General features: G+C 42.9%; 1 protein-coding gene across 7 annotated transcripts in view; it reads right to left on the bottom strand.

The window, feature by feature from the left end:
• pacsin1b (protein kinase C and casein kinase substrate in neurons 1b) overlaps positions 1–14,843 on the bottom strand; it is a 99,731-nt gene that overhangs the window by 19,124 nt on the left and 65,764 nt on the right. For all 7 annotated transcript variants that reach the window (XM_088639864.1, XM_088639865.1, XM_088639866.1 and 4 more), the window contains one exon: positions 3,585–3,711. In XM_088639864.1, the coding sequence (XP_088495990.1) occupies positions 3,585–3,644 (60 nt within the window). In that variant the 5' untranslated portion in view covers positions 3,645–3,711. The remainder of the gene's footprint in view (positions 1–3,584; positions 3,712–14,843) is intronic.

The raw sequence follows: 14,843 nt of genomic DNA, 5'->3' as shown, positions 1-14,843 counted from the left end.
TTACGCAGATGCTCAGTGCCTTGACCTCACCCCCAGACAGAGGCCTGACACACACCCTTAACACACGTCACACTAGTGACTCTCACAACCCTAGAGAGAGGTCTGATACATCCTTTACACACTTCAGACTAGTGAGTCTCACAACCACAGAGAGAAGCCTAACACAGACCCTTCACACATTTCACACTAGTGAGTCTCACAACCCCAGAATGAGGCTGACACACACCCTTCACACACTTCACACTAGTGAGTCCCACAACCCCAGAATGATGCTGACACACACCCTTTAAACACTTCACACTAGTGGGTCTCACAAACCCAGACAAAGGCCTGACACACACCCTTCACATACTTCACACTATTGAGTCTCACATCTCCAGAGAGAGGCTGACACACCCTTCACACACTTCACACTAGTGAGTCTCACAACCCCAGAGAGAGGCCTGACACACGCTTTACACACGTCACACTAGGGAGTCTCACAACCCCAGAGAGGTCTGACACACCCTTTACACATTTCACACTAGTGGGTCTCACAAACCAAGACAGAGGCCTGACATACCCTTCACACACTTCACACTAGTGAGTCTCACAACCCCAGAATGAGGCTGACACACACCCTTTACACATTTCAAACTAGTGAGTCTCATAACCACAGACAAAAGTTTAACACAGATCCTTCACACACTCACACTAGTGGGTCTCACAACCCCAGGGAAGAGTCTAACACATACCCTTCACAGACTCCAAGATTAGGGTTTCATGCACAGCTTAAAAGAATATAACTTCTAAACAGGATTGAAATTGTAAAGAGTCATAACATTAAGTGTTAAAAATCCCAAATTGGACAGACTACCTCATGGAAATCAAGAAATTCACAAGGTGAATACGAGACACCTTTTTGGTTAATGCATGTCTGAGACAAGCTGCCTAGCTATGCTGTCCTCATATCCATCTCATTTAGTTATCAATTACCTACGTATATCAATTAGCAACAAGCTAATGTGAGAAAATTCTGTTTTTTTCAACCTTTCTTATATTTTTTAAGCTGTTAAATTCTTTTCTTGATTAATTCATTTTTGAACCATACATACTGCACCCCTTGAAATGATGCTCCCATTGCTGTCTTTACAAATGGCACACGTTATCACAATACTGATACTGACACAGATGACGCAGTCAGGATCACAGAAGAAATAGCTACAGTGTATCTGTCCTGTTCCATTTTAAGAATGTCTCTAGTGTCTAGTATAATCAGTCCCATTGTTGTGGCATTCATCTTCCTGTGCCACCTTAAGATTATGTTGGTGGGTCTTTAGCCCATCCTCTAAGCCTGCAGGGGCGTGGGTGAATGCTGGGAGAGAGGAGGGGCTCATGTGGCTGTACATGTGAAGTTATGCAATAGCCCTGGCTGGGGGGGGAATCCTGTCAAGTCTGTAATCTACATTGTTTTGATGAGGCCCAAACAGAAACCCCCCCTCACACCCCCTGCAGATGGGAGCTGATGGGATTAAGGGAGACAGAGCTGCTGAGCACAGCACCGAGTCTGCAGACAGATGCCACAAGCAGCAGGACTGGGGTCACCACCAGGGGTGCAGCTCTGACCTCAGGAGTCTCTCCGAATCACAGCGCTTCAAACTGCTGCTTGCCCGCTCTGCGTTGTGACGGGCTTCTTCTCCCGGCAGCTCCAAGGCAGGAGGTTTTCATGAAATGCTAACGGTTTTTTATCAAACCAGGACAGAGCGCTGGCTGCTCAGATGAAATCCAGGGTAACCACAGCAGACCACAGTTGTCCTGAATAATCGCAGCTGGCCACAGCTGTCCATTATAACCACAGCTGACCACAGCTGTTCAGAGTAACCCCAGATAATCTACTCTCAGACAACTCCATCCAGAGGTGACCAAATACTGGTGACTCTGTGGCTGGACACCTGTTAACCTACAGTGTTAGAAGAACTCCTCCTTCTAGAGAAGTCCATCCTCCTTCTGATGCTTATCCAGGTTTTAGACTAGGTCTCTGGTATAAGAATGAGCCACTTTGACTATTTAAAGAACTGAATTACTTTCTTTTTTTAAAATGGCCATAAATTCTTTAATACATTTCTAAAGCCAGGACTCCCTACAGTACAGTATATCCAGATTATCTACTAGTAAATATTATACCTCTCAGGATCGTGTGAACCGAACTGAAACCCTATGGCACGAAACCTTGCCTCTCTGCCTGTGTTCGACCCAGGCCGGACCGCACTGCAGACTCCTCCACTGCCTATCACAGGGAGTCTCTCCACTGTAGTCGAAGCTCCTGCCCACAGGCTGGGTGCTGTATTCTCAATGAGCAGAGTCTTTGGCTTGTGGAACAATGTGCAAATCTCCAATCAAACCTGGTGAATGGTGGAGGAGCCTGGCTACACAAACTGCTCAAAACAGGTTTTAACCAGGAGCCCAGAAACAACAGACTAAAACACCATTGCTGCAGTGACAGTGGATGCACTATTATCTACAGTGTGCTCAACTGCTTTTCTGTTGATTATTCTGTTCTTACATCTTCACTCTGGATCTTTTAGTAGCCACTGCCTCTAATCTGAAGATGTAAGTGTGTGTTTTTAGATTTCTGGTGATGTATTGTAAGTTCTGCTATTGTACGTGTTCCTCTTGCTGCCTCTCTGTTAAATTTCTGTTTGGTTTCAGCTGACACCTTGTTCTGAAGTGTTTTGAAGCTTCTGAAACATAGTGAAACATAGTGTGCAACCTACAGTATGTATAGATGCTAGAAACTTGAAGTGCTCAGTGTATGTAGTCAGACCAAACGATTTCCTCATTCATACGTAGCCATTTTAGTGCAGCCTGTGCAGCCACAACATTAAAAAAACAACAACGGGACAGTCCCGTAGAGATGTGACAAATAGAGACTTTAGAGACCAGGGTAGCAGGGTGGCACAGTGATTACAATGGCTGCTTTGCAGGAGTGGGGCCCTGGGTTCAGCTCCAGACCTGGGGTGCTGTCTGCAGGGAGTTTGTATGTTCTCCCCATGTTTGTGAGGGTTTCTGCTGGGTGCTCTGTATTCCTCCATTATCCAAAGACATACAGTACTTTGGTGTGAGTCTGTTTCTGTGTGCCTTTTGATGAACTGGTGTCCCCTCCTGGATGTACACTATCTCACCTGCGCCCACTGCTTGCTGGGATAGACTCCATCTCCCCCACAACCCTGAATTGAATGAAGCTATTACACACACCTGAAGAAGGCTCCACGGCCGAAACGTTGTGTTTTCTTTCTTCTCTTTTCAGCATGGAATAAACTTATTACTTGTTCCTTTGCAGCCTACGCATGCTGACGCAGCTCCCCACCTGGGCTATTAGAAAATGGCTGGCTATAGGAGTATTCATTTGCAAGGGGTGAACTTGTGGTTTTGTAAACTTTTCTAATTTCCCAGAATACAATACTGCTACTGTGCTTGAACTGGGGTACTGGGGCTGTGATTCCAAACACTGTTTTGATGTTCAGAAGTATTAACATTCAACTGAAGAAAAGCTATGAGCAAAACAATTTGTTCCATAAAGCGGAAAGAGAGGACAGCACTTGTACCTCCCAGAAGCTGTCCGTGGTCTCTTCAATACTAGCAGATTCATCGTAGGAGCCAGACATTTTCCTGGATTTGGGAGAGGCAGCTGGAAGTTGGAAGTGTCTGCACTAGGGCTGGGATCTTCATGCGCTGAGAGCCAGAAAGAATGGGAAAGAGAAATAGGGGTTACAGCACAGGACAATATCTGGGGTAATACTTACAATTCAAAGACTTGTGCTTCTAACTGTGAAATACATTATTGTTTGCATTGTTCCCAAGTCACTCCCAACACCTTTTGTGTCTGAAGGATACAAAAAGTAATAATATAATAATAATAAACTTTATTTTATATAGCGCCTTTAAAGGTGGCTTCTCAAAGCGCTTTACAGGATGACAATAACAATAGATAAGAAGACTACAACAATAAATAAGAAAATTTCACAAGACAGGACACAATTATAATTACAACAATACAACAATAACAATAGAGGAGACCGTGGAAGATGGTATTAAGAAGAGCAGAGGGGTGAAGAATGGAACCAGTTAAGTAAAGGCTTTTCTGAAAAGGAGGGTTTTGAGTCTGGATTTGAAGGAGTTTAGAGAAGGTGACTCTCTAATATCCTTGGGCAAGGAGTTCCAGAGCTTGGGGGCATAGCAGGAGAAGGCCCTGTCGCCCATACAATGTAGACGGGCTTGGGGGACAGTAAGGAGGGCAGAATTTGAAGAGCGGAGGTTGCGAGGTGGGGAGTAGGGCGATAAAAGTTCAGACAGGTATTGAGGTGCCAAGCCATGTAAAGCCTTGTAGGTGAGCATGAGGATTTTAAAGTCTACGCGGAATTTGACCGGAAGCCAGTGCAAGGACTCCAGGATAGGAGTAATAGGAGTGACAGGAGATCAGGCATACTGCTGCCAACACAACACTTAGGGCTGGAAATGTGTGATTCCTTACTTCATCTACAGTAAACGACTAATAAATAGTCAATTCTACTATTTAAAACTAGTCAATTCTCTACTTCTATTTATCAAAGAGAATCTATTATGACCATTGATTTACTTCAATAATGCTTTTATCCAAAGTTCACACCTCAGGGCATTTGTACTGAAGTACTCAGAGTGCAAGATCAGATGCAACAGCATTATGCTAGATGGGATTTGAACCCACAGTGTCTCATATCCGAATCCAGTGCCCTGACTACTCCTTCACGCTAACACTAAGGGGTGAGGTGCTATTGTATTGATTTTGACCATCGCTTTCACCAAGAAAATGGTTTCTGCACAGTGGGAAACCTCTCCCCAATGCACCGCACTCAGTGCAGCTGTTTCTCTAAAGGCGTGAAAATGACACCTTTAGGTGCTTTCCCTCATCTTCAAAACTTATTCGATCAACTCCTTTCATCATCAGAAGAGTTTCTACTCAATTCTGAATTTCAGCAGACCACAGTTAAATCAGTTAAATTCCTGCCTTTCTAACCTTGTCTTTCATTCCTGACCAGTGAAATCAAGGTTAAAGAGTGGTAAAGCATGGAGCTGCCCATAAAGATAAAATCATGGGGAAACCAATGATTCTATTTAGTATGATGCCCTTTGCAACACTTTGCTCCAGAGCACTTTACAGTTTTCTACAGCAGAAACCACAAAAGATGTCAGGAATGTCAAATCACATTGTTGACTATAAGCTTTGTGAAGAACATATCTGCACTAGATTTATGGATTTATGGTGTCTGTGTTTCCCATATGCCCAAACATAAACACTGAATTTGACTTGATGTGAAAGAGTTGGTCTCTTGCTGCCTGCACCTGTATTACAATATACGACAACCACTGATAATACTTGCAACTACAGTATGTTATATCCTTGCATGGGAATGTAAAGGAAGGTCAGTATTGCTGTAATTTTTTAGGTGTTAATTTGCTCATGCATGTAATTACAAGCAGTGATAGAAGTTGTCTTGAAACAACACTCTGTGTGCTGGTTTGAAAGAAAAATAAATCAATGTTTTTATTTTGGTGCTTCTCGTGTAATTCTTGAGGGGCCTCAGATCAATACACTTCAATGACAATGACAACAGGGTGGCGTGGTGGTGCTGCCTTGCAATGCTGTGAGTCTGAGTTCACTGCTGTGCCTGGGGTACTAATACCTCCAGGTGCTCAAGTTTCCTCCTACAGTCCAAAGACATGCTGGTTCTGTAGGTTAATTGGCTTCTGGGAAAACTGGCTCTGGTGTTAGTGAGTGTGTGATTGTGTCTGTAGGTACACTCTGATGGACTGACATCCTGTCCAGATTGTACCCTGCCTTGTGCCTGTTGCTTGCTGGGATAGGCTCTGGTTCTGGTTAGAAAATAGATGGATGGATAATGACTACAGCACTTATAGAGAGAGCACTGAGTATTTACCAGACTATCTGAAACTTCGATTGCTCCTGGATGGGGCAGCTATTGTCAAACTTAGTAAAAAGTATGGGCTGTCAGGACTCTCCTATAAAAAGGTGTCATTATCAACCCCTGCTTATGTACTGTAGGTATTGGCAGCACACATCTTTCTTTGGCATTTCAGTGGTTCACAGGTGACTTAATCTGGGATGTATCAGGGTTACACTGATAAAAAAGGGTTACCCTTTCTTTCATCAGTGTACCACTTAATCAGCAGTAGAAACAACATATAAGTAGTCATTTTGAAGCTATTTCTGGATTGGGAGACATCAAGTACACAAGAGGCAATCAAAATGCCTCCAGTCCATGTGAATCCTAACGAAAATAGGATTGCTCTTGGATGTTGCTGTATATGATGTATCACAAATCATCTGTACAGTCAAATGCCCAAATGTGCAGAAGATTTGTGATACATCATATACAGTAAAATCTGGAATGATGCCTTATAGTCTGACGTCTGCCATGACTGTAATATTATGCCATAATCCAACTTGTTCAGTCACTTTCAGGAAGCAAATACTCCCCATGACATATTAGTAGATAAGCACTGAAATACTACTAAGGTATTTCTATATGCGTAATTGAAGAGCTGTGAAAATATATTTCTTACTGGAGTTCAATAGAGAAGTTCAGAAGAACAATGAAACCCACTTCCAACCACTCGTTGGCTCACCATGGTACAAATACAAGACACTAAAGCATTTGTTCCCAGCATCCATCACACTAACATCAATGCATGATTCCCTCTGCCACTGCTGCTCCAACCTGACTCTTTCAGCAATGAGTTTTTGCTGACCTTGCCTTCCATATTAGTCACTGCACTGCAGTTGTTTCAGCAGTGCTGTGCTGTCTAAACCCACTATCATTTTCCTCCTGTTCGTCATACTGCTAAATTCTGAGCCTGCCACCTCATTCCCTATGTTGGCAAATGTGCAACAAGCCATCCACTCTCTCTGCAATCGATTGAGTTGGACTTTGGATTACAAACACCAGCTACTGCTACTCTAGTGACTCTTCAAAGCTCTCATCATCAATAAAGCCTTACCTCTGTACTGGATTTAATTGTCCAAAACTCAGAGGTAAGACCTTTCAGTAAAATATTACTCTTCCAAACATACAGTACACTGCACTAGATCTGCTCCTGTAATTAAGGTATCAACCCTCAGTCCTCACTTGGGATGTACAGAATTTACTCACCAGTCTTCAAGGTTAGACTCTTAAAATGCAGAAGCCATATCTGTTACTCCATCCAGCCCCATAGCTCTTTGCACCAATATAATTTACTTAATGGTGGCTTATTAATAAATATGTATGTTTCTTAAGTTACTCTTCCTTACGTATTGTAGATAGATGCAACCTTCGGAGTCTGAGATCTACAAGAAGAAAGGATGTCTCAACCTCTGGTTCACAGCCTGCAGAGGACCACCAGGGGGCGTCCTTTCCAATGCCTGTTGGGCCTCCTGTACTCCTTTCTGTACTCTCTATTTTGTCAATACAGGTTCATTCGTCCTGCCCACTATGTGTCTCCCAGCATTCCCACAACTTCCTGTTCTCTTCCTGCTAAGAGCACTTTTCTCTTTACCTTATAGCTGCATTGTGTCTGTTTCACCTATTCCTGCCTATCAAAGTATTGTTAAGTTTAAGTACCCTTCCACTAAAGCTTTGGTTACATTGTCATTGCCATTATTTTTGTAACATTAATCCCTGGCTCACATACCAGTGCAAATAATTCCTGAATGTGTGTCTAGCCTTCAGCACTTTGAGTATTGCTTTTAGATACTTCAATACCTATTTGATAAAACAAAATGCAGGTATGATAGTAAATACATGAGGGTTCTAATGAGTCATGCTCATCTCATTACAATAATCTGGCATTACTTTATCCTGATTCATCTACAAGTTTCCCGTGCTCCATGTAACAATGGAATATAATCACTTTCTGAGCACTAAGCCCTCAAAAGCCACAACTTTACAAGGACATTGTCCCACTGGGAGGAGTGGGTTATTACCAAAGTAATAATAATTGCTTACACTTATATAGCGCTTTTTCTGGACACTCCACTCAAAGCGCTTTACAGGTAATGGGGACTCCCCTCCACCACCACCAATGTGCAGCATCCACCTGGATGATGCGACGGCAGCCATAGTGCGCCAGAACGCTCACCACACATCAGCTATCAGTGGGGAGGAGAGCAGAGTAATATAGCCAATTCATAGAGGGGGATTATAAGGAGGCCATGATCGGTAAGGGCCAATGGGAAATTTGGCCAGGACACCGGGGTTACACCCCTACTCTTTTCGAGAAGCGCCCTGGGAATTTTAATGACCACAGAGAGTCAGGACCTCGGTTTTACGTCTCATCCGAAGGACGGCGCCTGTTTACAGTATAGTGTCCCCATCACTATACAGGGGCATTAGGACCCACATAGACCGCAGGGTGAGCGCCCCCTGCTGGCCCCACTAACACCTCTTCCAGCAGCAGTCTTAGTTTTTCCCAGGAGGTCTCCCATCCAGGTACTGACCAGGCTCACACCTGCTTAGCTTCAGTGGGTTGCCAGTTGTGAGTTGCAGGGTGATATGGCTGCTGGCTGTAGGTGCTGTAGGTACACTGCCAGGCACAAAGTAGGTGCCTGGCAGTGTAATGACCTTCCAGTGTCTCTCCTGTGCCTGAACATTTAGTGGCACACTGCGAGGGTCTCAGTTGGAAGCCGAAATGCATGCTTTCGCAGCATGTCATGTTAATGGCCAAAATCAGTCTGTCATAAAAGTGCCATTAGAGAAGCTTACCTTCCAGGTGTCACGAACTGCATTCCTACGAGCACCTCTCACCATCAACACCCGCGCACTAATTAATCAATTGTCATTCCTCACACTCTTCCCCATTAACTGGCTTTCTCTTGTGCGCGTTTACCACTCTCATCCTGACTTCTGGCTACCCGACCTTGTTTTTTTCTCCTGCTTCGACTGCGTCTCGCCTCTCGTTTTGGATACTCTCGACCTGACACTTGTGATACCCGACCTAGCTCTTCCATCTCGACTATGACTTTCGCCCTTGGGATTTGGACACCAAACACTAACTCCCTACAGACTCAGCGCCGTATAGGGTCCATCCAGGTACTCTTAACATCACCCCTTGACACCAGGCCAACCAAACAGAATTACTGACTGTCTGAATTGCAGCATCTAAGACTTCAGATTCCTCAAAATCCACTTGAGCAAACCCACTGCTTACGCCTGCAGCCTCGACATGTAAGGTCTCTGCTGGCCTGAGTACCTGTATTCTGCTTTTATGCAATACAGATTTTACCCAGGACTCCAGATTACAAATTGCTCTTAACATTATCTACAGTAAATCTGACATTAAAAGTTTATACTGTAGGTCTTTCTTATAATCTCACTCATATTATCAGGTAAAAGCACCTCCTTGAATCACTTTCTGGGGTTCAGCTTTCTCATCCATGTGGCCAGACCATCAGAGAAATCTTACCTCCATGACACCCTAATGAATTACAAAAAGCTGTGTCAAGTATTTATCAGTATTTATCCGGCATATTGTGAGTTGGATAAAAATAATATTTTAAATATTTTATGATACAGACAGGGATGCAAAAGAAATCTGTAGTCGTGTACAGAGTCTGACAGTGAAAACTGAAAACTGTTCCCACATTAAATGTTTCCCTTTTTAAAACGAGGCATCAAAGAAACTGTGGCACTGTTCAATCTGTTCCAGAATACTTCTGATCAAATAGCTCATTCGCATCACACTCTGTATTTTCAACAAGGCTGACATTAATTGTATAGCTCTCTCTTTTCTAAAATATGTTTTGCACATACAGTATATTAGTATACATCCATCTTCTCACTGCTTTTATCCAATATAGGTTTGTGGAGGAGCTGAAGCCTAGCACAGCATACAACAGGTGCAAGCCAGAATACACCCTGTAGAGGACACTAGTCCATTGCAGAGCACACACAGACACACTCACACCAGGGCCAATTTTCCCCAGAAGCCAATTAATCTACCAGTATGTCTTTGGACTGTGGTATGAATCCGGAGTGGAAACCCTGTGAACATGGAAAGACATACAAATTTCCCTCAGATAGTAGCCCAGGAATTGAACCCAGGGCCAAGCACTGCAAGGTAGAGATGCTAACCACCGCTTCACTGTGTCACAGATATATTATGATACCTTACTTAATAAAATATCTTATGATATATTATCTAATAATGTGTCATGTTCATCTTCTTCTTTCATTCATTTTAAATTAGCCCTGTGTTGTTAGCCAGCTGTGAATGGGATGCTACAATTGGGGGGAGCGAAATTAACATAAACAACAATCGTCAATAAACAGAGCTTACATATTTGAATAATTACCCTAATTTCTTCTATTGAGGTTACTGAGCCTGAACACATGTACTGTACCCATGAGATGACACTGCTTCAGACTCTGAGATTCACACACTGAGTGCTAAAGTACTCACTTGGTTTGTAAAACCCGGCTGCCAAACTTGTCGAGTCTGGCTTTCTTTCAGACCTCTATAAGGATCATTTGCAGCTGAAACTATGTCAATTTGTCATTGATTTCTCTCCTATCCCTTCTCATTTTTTCTCATAGAATTGGCAGTACAGTTCTATTCTTGTAATGCCCTTTAATTGAATCATAATCCATCCTGCCTTTGTGACTAATGCCTTCTGCTACCATGTTCTTGACTAGTCAAACTGCTCATTAGCAATGCCTCCAGATTATACATAAATGAAGAAAAATGTATTTTTCCTTGATAAATACCTCAGGTCCACAATGCTGTAAAATCCTATTAGTTGCTGCTTTCCTGGAATCTTCTTAGTGAAAACATCGTGACAGTGACTCATCACCAAAAGCTCAACAGTTCCAGTTTGCTGCGATTCAATCAAGGTCAAATCTTTTTCCACCTACCCTAAGGTGTAAAAGCTCCAACATCAACACCTTGTCCTGTTTTCCAACACCCAGAAGCCTGGAGCTATATTACAAATCCCAGGCAGTCCTCTAACTGAACTTTCAAACTGTATAAGCAAGACACATGAAGCCCATGCAAATATATTTGCAATTTAGCGGTTTATGAGTCCTTCATTTGACTCTTATCTCACCTACTGTATGTGATTGTTGGCACTGTAGCAGAACTACTCCACAGGGAGAGGATTGAAGAGAAATGGACTCCATTCCTGCTCCTCACAGAATGAACAGTTTAGCACAACCGATCAGCTTGTTGGTAAGTCTTTGGGATGTGGAAGGAATCCAGAATTCCCAAAGGAAACCCACAGAACAGACTCTTGTCGAGAATTGAAGCAGGCCTCCAGAGCTCAGAGGCCACAGTGCTGATCTAAGTTTAGAGATCTGTAAAGGTAAATGCAAATCACTCCTTTACTCTCCAATCAGTAGTTGTCCAATTTCTCTGCAAACTGGAATCCTCTTTTTAAACATTTTTAGCAAGTGATCTTACTAGCTAACACTGCAACAGAAATAAACCTGAAGGCAATTTGGACATATTACATCTGAGAATGTTAATAACAGAAAACAGAAAAGGGCATTATTGTTCTTAACCACTTCTTCTAATTCAGGGTCACAGGGAAGTTAGAGTCTCTGCTGGCAAGGATACACCCAGGAGGGATTTCCAATCCGTCAAAGGAAAGATACACAGAAAAACACATGACTGCTGTGAAAACTTTTAAGAGACAACACTGAAATCTGCTATACTAGATATATTCAAAATAACTGAGTCGTAACTGATGATCAGCTCCACTTCCAAATGTGAAACTCTTATATTCAATCTATTCATTATTTTTCATTGTCCTCTTTATCCTTAGACTGTTGCACTGAGCCAGACTCTAACCCAGCACAGGGCACAAGACAGGACCGCACCCTGGATGTGGGCTGCACACATTCTCACAGTGCGCAATTGGGAAACACTTCCAAATCTGGACAGCATGCCTTTGTATTGTATGAGGAAACCAGCATGGTAACTCCAGAGCTATGAGGCAGCAGCTCAAACCACCCTACCACCCTAGCAATATGTTGCCCAGAGTTATTTAGCAGGCCTTAATCAAGGTATATTACAGGTCATGGTGCCTTCACTCTACCTGTGGTTAATTGGTTACTATTACCACTACAACAGCAACCTGTTGCTGGGAAAAACTAAGGTTGCTGCTGGAAGAGGTGTTAGTGGGGCCAGCAGGGGGCGCTCACCCTGCGGTCTATGTGGCTCCTAATGCCCCAGTATAGTGATGGGGACACTATACTGTAAACAGGCGCCGTCCTTCGGATGAGACGTAAAACCGAGGTCCTGACTCTCTGCGCTCATTAAAAATCCCAGGGCGTTTCTCGAAAAGAGTAGGGGTGTAACCCCGGCGTCCTGGCCAAATTTCCCATTGGCCCTTACCAATCATGGCCTCCTAATAATCCCCCTCTATGAATTGGCTACATTACTCTGCTCTCCTCCACACCGATAGCTGGTGTGTGGTGAGCGTTCTGGCGCACTATGGCTGCCGTCGCATCATCCAGGTGGGGCTGCACATTGGTGAAGGGGAGTCCCCATTACCTGTAAAGCCCTTTGAGTGGTGTGTCCAGAAAAGCACTATATAAGTGTAAGCAATTATTATTAATAATTATTATTATTATTAACAAAAACAACAACATAATAATAATAATTTACTTATTACAGTAAATACATTTTACCTAGCAACTTTAAAAGCTATATCTCAAAGTGCTTTAAAGTAGGTGTTAAAAGAACAAAGGAGACAAATTACAATATAAACATACTGTATAAGAAAGACAAGTGATTAGAGGTACAGCAGAAGATACAGTACATGGTCATTAGAAAATGGACACTGTCACTAATTAACTAAAGGCCTTTCTGAACAGACAAATTTAGAGTCTCGATTTAAACACACCTAGGTGACTGGAGACTGAATGGGGGCATATCAAGAGAAAGCCCTGTGACCCATAAAATGTACATGAGCATGGGGGACATACATAGTACAAGACCAGAGTCAGATGAACAAAGGTTGCAAGGTGGGGAGTAGATAATAAGTCAGATAAGTACTGAGGTCTCAAGCCATGTAGAGCCTAGGTGAGCATGAGGATTTTGAATTAGACTTAAAATCCTCATAGGAGTAATGCTTTAAATTTCACGTCACCAAGTCAGGATTGTAGCTGCCAAATTCTGGATAAACTAAAGTTTGTTAATTGTTGATTTAGATAGCCCAGCGAGTAGGGCATTGCAGTAATCAATGTACTAGTGTATTGTACTATAATAATAATTGCTTACACTTGTATAGCACTTTTCTGGACATTCCACTCAAAGCGCTTTACAGGTAATGGGGATCCCCTCCACCACCAATGTGAAGCCCCACCTGGATGATGCGACGGCAGCCATAGTGCCCCAGAATGCTCACCACACACCAGCTATTAGTGGGGAGGAGAAAACAATACTAGCCCTAGTAGTTGACCACCGCATCTTCAAGTCATCTCAAATTAACAAGAAATATGCATGCAAATAACAGTAATTCTATTCAATTTCTGTCACTGCAGCTCAAAATGATTATACCTGTACAGCTGACTGGTTATCGTGGACTACAGGTGTAAAAGCTGCAGCTTAATATGCAGTACTAGCTGGGCTAAAAAACAGACTATGAAAACATATAATATGACTGTTCCAAAATAAAAACTGTTGCCAACACATATTTTGGCAACTCGCTGCTAAGGAAACTAGTAGAACACCACCTGAACTACTGAACTGTACAGTATTTAATATAGTGGCATAAACTGTTGACAGATAACCACTGTCGCCTACACCAGTGATGGCTGTATTAATGAGTACTACAATACCGTAATTACAGTACCGTATATCATAGTATATTTACACCTCACATTTCGCATTTTGCAATGGAAAGTTTGTGAAAGGGCACACTAATATCATGGGTGGTACAGTTGGAGTTCAGCTATTAAGTCTTCATTGACTATTCAATGTGCATTCCCAGTAAAAGAGCTGGAATTTTACTTTCAAATTTGAATCAAGTTAATTTGAACTTCGTGAAATGTACTTTTAAGGGGTGGCATGGTGGCGCAGTGGTTAACATTGCTGGGGTAGTGCTGGGGTAATGGGTTCAGTTCCAGACCTGGAATGCTGTCTGTGTGGAGTTTGTATGTTCTCCCCATCTTTGAATGGGATTCCTCTTCGTGCTCCAGTTTCCCCCACAGTCAAAAGACATGCTGCTTCCACGACAAACGGCCCTTCATGTTAGTGTACTGTATGTGTGTGTCTGTGTCTGTGTGTGCCCTGCGATGGACTGGCATCCTGTCCAGGGTGTACCCTGCCTTGTGTCCACTGCTTGCCAGGATAGGCTCCAGCTCCCCCACAACCCTGAATTTCCAATTCTAAACTCTCCTTTTCTCTCCCTACAACTCCTGCACCAGCACCTCATTCACCAGCTGATGTCTCACAGATCAAATGGGTGTTTGAGAGAACTGCAATTTGCTAATAAAGTCACGGCTCCTCTCAATCACTGATTTAAAATGTGTAATAAATATTGCCGATTAAACTGTATGTATTTGTGCATGGAATCAGTTTACGTTTACTCTTCCTTACAAGTAGTAGTTAAGATATTCTAGTAAATTGAGTAATTAAAGATGCTGAGTGACCTCACAGTCTGCACTGAGATGATGTCACTTAGATTTTCATACAATGTGGCCTGCTGAGCCTTTGCAGTGTCACTTAGTCATAGTCACCATGTGAAGCTGAAAGGACCCTTGAATCAGACTCAGCAATACTGGAGAGAGGAGGTGTTTCAGGGTTCAGTGCTTTTTCGCCCAGAACTT

Source organism: Lepisosteus platostomus, chromosome 7 (assembly GCF_059453375.1).
Source record: "Lepisosteus platostomus isolate fLepPlt1 chromosome 7, fLepPlt1.hap1, whole genome shotgun sequence".
NCBI lineage: Eukaryota > Metazoa > Chordata > Actinopteri > Semionotiformes > Lepisosteidae > Lepisosteus > Lepisosteus platostomus.
Note: the sequence above shows the minus strand (reverse complement) of the source record. Positions and strands in the feature narration are given on the sequence as shown.